The sequence below is a fragment of the Pseudoliparis swirei genome, chromosome 15 (genome assembly GCF_029220125.1).
Source record: "Pseudoliparis swirei isolate HS2019 ecotype Mariana Trench chromosome 15, NWPU_hadal_v1, whole genome shotgun sequence".
Classification (NCBI taxonomy): domain Eukaryota; kingdom Metazoa; phylum Chordata; class Actinopteri; order Perciformes; family Liparidae; genus Pseudoliparis; species Pseudoliparis swirei.
This window is the reverse complement of record NC_079402.1, coordinates 21869488-21874487: the sequence shown is the minus strand read 5'-3', so window position 1 is coordinate 21874487 and position 5000 is coordinate 21869488. Positions and strand designations below refer to the sequence as shown.

At 47.3% G+C, this 5000-nt stretch overlaps 1 protein-coding gene across 1 annotated transcript in view; it reads left to right on the top strand.

The window, feature by feature from the left end:
* The window catches only part of LOC130205537 (cGMP-dependent protein kinase 1-like), a 16316-nt gene extending 14499 nt beyond the window's left edge, over window positions 1-1817 (top strand). Inside the window, exons 10-12 of the mRNA XM_056432988.1 lie at window positions 364-429; window positions 1166-1240; window positions 1692-1817. Of these exons, the coding sequence (XP_056288963.1) occupies window positions 364-429; window positions 1166-1240; window positions 1692-1710 (160 nt within the window). The 3' untranslated portion in view covers window positions 1711-1817. The remainder of the gene's footprint in view (window positions 1-363; window positions 430-1165; window positions 1241-1691) is intronic.
* Window positions 1818-5000: the final 3183 nt, after the last annotated feature.

Below are 5000 nucleotides of genomic sequence, written 5' to 3'. Positions count from 1 at the left end.
ACATATACACACACATACATATACATACATATATACATATACACATATGTACACATATACATACACACACACACACACATATACACTCACACACATATACACACACACATACACACATATACACACACACACCCATATGCACACTCACACATATACACACACGCGCACACACACACACATATACACACACACACATACACACACACACATACACACATGCACACACATATACACATATAAACACACACACACACATACACACATATCCACGCACGTACACACATGTGCACACACATAAACACACACACACACACGCCCGCGTACACACTGCCGTAAATGACCACTTCCTGTTTCCTGTCTCAGAGAGGACGTCCGCTCCGCGAGTCTCACGGCGGTGGGAGACGTCACATGTCTCGTGATCGACAGAGAGTGAGAGACACTTCTCTTCCTTCTCTTCTTCTGTTCTTCACTTCTTCTCCTCCTCTCTTCTTCTCTTCCTCCTGTTTCTTCTCCTCTCTTCTTCTCTTCTTCTCTTCCTCCTGTTTCTTCTCCTCTCTTCTTCTCTTCTTCTCTTCCTCCTGTTTCTTCTCTCTTCTTCTCTTCTTCTCCTCCTCTCTTCTTCTCTTCCTCCTGTTTCTTCTCCTCTCTTCTCTTCTTCTCCTCCTCTCTTCTCTTCCTCCTGTTTCTTCTCCTCTCTTCTTCTCTTCTTCTCTTCCTCCTGTTTCTTCTCCTCTCTTCTTCTCTTCTTCTCCTCCTCTCTTCTTCTCTTCCTCCTGTTTCTTCTCTCTTCTTCTCTTCTTCTCCTCCTCTCTTCTTCTCTTCCTCCTGTTTCTTCTCCTCTCTTCTTCTCTTCCTCCTGTTTCTTCTCTCTTCTTCTCTTCTTCTCCTCCTCTCTTCTTCTCTTCCTCCTGTTTCTTCTCCTCTCTTCTCTTCTTCTCCTCCTCTCTTCTCTTCCTCCTGTTTCTTCTCTCTTCTTCTCTTCTTCTTCTTCCTCCTGTTTCTTCTCTCTTCTCCTCCTCTTCTTCTCTTCCTCCTGTTTCTTCTCCTCTCCTCTTCTTCTCTTCCTCCTGTTTCTTCTCCTCTCTTCTTCTCTTCCTCCTGTTTCTTCTCCTCTCTTCTTCTCTTCCTCCTGTTTCTTCTCCTCTCATCAGTGTTTGTTTCTCAGGTTGTTCACACAGCTGATCGGAGGTCTGGAGGACGGAAACACCAAGCAGAGCGACATCGACGAGTTTGAGTCCAGGTGAGGACGACCTGTGCATCACATGACCTGTGCATCACATGACCTGTACTTGTACTCAGACTGTGTACTAGTCCTGTGGTTGTGTACTAGTCCTGCGTCTGTGTACTAGTCCTGTGGCTGTGTACTAGTACTGTGTCTGTGTACTAGTACTGTGGTTGTGTACTAGTACTGTGACTGTGTACTAGTCCTGTGGCTGTGTACTAGTCCTGTGTCTGTGTACTAGTACTGTGGCTGTGTACTAGTCCTGCGGCTGTGTACTAGTACTGCGGCTGTGTACTAGTCCTGTGGCTGTGTACTAGTCCTGTGTCTGTGTACTAGTACTGTGGCTGTGTACTAGTCCTGTGGTTGTGTACTAGTACTGTGGTTGTGTACTAGTCCTGTGGCTGTGTACTAGTCCTGTGTCTGTGTACTAGTACTGTGGTTGTGTACTAGTCCTGTGTCTGTGTACTAGTACTGTGGCTGTGTACTAGTACCCTGCTCCTGCAGTGTGCAGGCCGAGGCGGAGCTGTTCTCCAGAGTTTCTCTCAGTGACCTGAACATCGTCTGCACTCTGGGGATGGGCGGCTTCAGCCGGGTGGAGCTGGTGAGGAGTACTACAGGAGTACTGTGTGTACTAGTATGAAGTACTGTGTGTGTACTAGTACAGTAATCAAAATAGCATGCAGTACTGTGTGTGTACTAGTATGAAGTACTGTGTGTACTAGTATGAAGTACTGTGTGTGTGTACTAGTATGAAGTACTGTGAGTACTAGTATGCAGTACTGTGTGTACTAGTATGAAGTACTGTGAGTACTAGTATGCAGTACTGTGTGTACTAGTATGAAGTACTGTGAGTACTAGTATGAAGTACTGTGTGTACTAGTATGAAGTACTGTGTGTGTACTAGTATGAAGTACTGTGTGTACTAGTATGCAGTACTGTGTGTACTAGTATGAAGTACTGTGTGTGTAGTAGTCGTGTGTGCAATTAGCATGAAGCACTGTGTGTGCACTAGTATGAAGCACTGTGTGTAACTAGCATGCAGTGCTGTGTAAAACAGCACTGAAGCTAGTATGCACCGTGTGTAGTACTAGCATGAAGCACTGTGTGTGTACTAGCAGCAAGTAACCGTGTGTGTACTAGCATGCAGCTAACTGTGAGTACCAGCATGCAGCACCAGGAGTATGCAGCAATCGTGAAGTACTAGTGTCATGCAATCTGTGGAGTGTAATTAGCATGGGCCACTGTGAAAGGTACTAGCATGCAGTCCCTTGTGTGCACTAGCTATGAAGCACTGTGTGCACTAGCATGTGAAGTACTGTGTGTGTACCAGAGCATGAAGCACTGTGTGTGCACTAGCATGGAAGCACTGTGTGCAATTAGCATGAAGCACCGTGTGCGTACCAGTAATGCCAGCACCGTGAGCAGCACTGTGAGTACTAGTATGCAGTACTGTGAGTACTAGTATGCAGTACTGTGAGTACTAGTATGCAGTACTGTGTGTACTAGTATGAAGTACTGTGAGTACTAGTATGAAGTACTGTGAGTACTAGTATGCAGTACTGTGGAGCACTAGTATGAAGCATCGTGTGTAATTAGCATGAAGTACTGTGTGCGGGTGTACTCCAGGCATGAAGCACTGTGGAGTAGTACTAGCATGAAGCACTGTGTGTGTACTAGCATGAAGCACTGTGCAGCATCAAAATAGTGCATGCAAGCACTCGTGAGTGCACCTAGTATGAAGTACTGTGTACTAGCATGCAGCACTGTGAGTGCACTAGTACAGCCACCAGGAGGTACTTAGCATGAAGCACTGTGAGTAATGCATAGCTACAAGAGTAATTAGGCATGAAGCATCTGTGTACTTAGCATGAAGCACTGTGTGTACTAGCATGAAGCAATGTGTGTACTAGGCATGAAGCACTGTGAGCGACTAGTATGAAGCCACTGTGTGTACTAGCATGAAGCACTGTGTGTACTAGTATGAAGCAACAGGTGTGCACTAGTATGCCACTTTCGTGAGCACCTAGCATGCAGTACCGTGAGTGCAGCCCAGCAGCACTGGAGGTACTAGCATGAAAACAGGCACTGCATTGAAGCACTGTACCAAATGGCATGAAAATGCATCAGGTGAAGAAGCAATCAAAGAGGATTTAAGAAAATGGGGCATGGGCACCTATATGAAGCACCGTGTGCATGAAGCACTGTGTACTAGCATGGAAGCACTGTGTGCAGCCGTTAGGCATGAAGCCACTGTGCAAATTAGCATGCAGCACTGTGAGCGCACTCAGCAGCACCGTGCAGTACCGTACGGAGCAATGCACACCCAGCATGCAGCACCGTGAGCACCAAGCATGCAGCACCGTGAGTGCACTCTAGGCACATGCAGCACCCCATGTGAGGCACTTAGCATGAAGCACTGAGTACCAGGCGGCACTGTACCCACTACGGGCGCACCGTGGAGTACCAGTATGAAGCACTGTGAGTACCTAGCATGGTGCACTGCAGGCCGAGTACAAGCACTGTACACCAGTATGCAGCAATGTGTACCCACTATGAAGCACTGTGGAGTACCCAGCATGCAGCACTGCGAGGCACCAGCATGCAGCACTTGCGTGTACCATCTAGCATGGAAGCACTTGCATGAAAGTTGCACTAATTGTATGTGGGCATGAAGCACTGTGTGTGCACTAGCATGAAGCATCAGGAGCACTTAGTATGCAGCACCGTGAGCGCACCAGCGCAGCACCTGTGGAGTGTACTAGCATGAAGCACCGTAGAGTACCAGTGCCAGCACCGTGATACTTAGCATGCAGTGTACCTAGCACTGAAGCACTGTGTACTAGCATGCAGCACTGTGTACTAGCATGAAGCACCGTGAGCAATCCAGTATGCAGCACTGTGTGTGCACTAGCAACGAAGCACTGTGACCAGTACCTAAAGTGCACTGTGTGAACCCAGCATGCAGCACTGTGTGTGATTTTAGTATGCAGTACTGTGAGTACTAGTATGCAGTACTGTGAGTGTACTAGTATGCAGTACTGTGAGTACTAGTATGCAGTACTGTGTGTACGAACGATTTTAGCACCGTGTGAATAATTAGCATGAAGCACTCAGTGTACTAGCATGCACCGCGTACCCAGCACTGTGTGCAACTGCACCCAACATGCAAGCACTGTGAGTGTACTGTGCACTAGCATGAAGCACTGTGAGCAATTAGTATGTAGCACTGGAGTGCAACTCAGCAGCGCAGCACTGTGGAGTGGACTAAGCATGAAGCACTGTGAGTACTAGTATGGCACTGTGTACTAGCATGAAGCACTGTGTGCACTAAAGCATGAAGCACTGTGTGCAATTAGTATGAAGCACCAGGAGTACTTAGCATGCAGCACTGTGTGTACTGGCATGAAGCCACTGTGGAGTAATTAGCATGAAGCACTGTGAGTGCACCAGCTAATGCAGCACTGTGAGTGTGTAATCTAGTATGAAGTACTGTGAGTACTAGTATGCTAGCACTTGTGTGTACTAGCATGAAGCACTGTGAGGCACTCAGCATGCAGCACTGTGTGTACTCCAGCATGAAGCACTGTCCAGAGCACTAGCATATGCAGCACTGTGTGTACTACTATGAAGCACTGTGAGTGCATCTAGCATGCAGCACTGTGTGCACTAGCATGCAGCTACTGTACTCAGTATGAAGCACTGTGGAGTACTAGCATGGCACTGTGTGTACTAGTATGAAGTACTGTGAGTACTAGTATGCACCGTGGACTAGCATGAA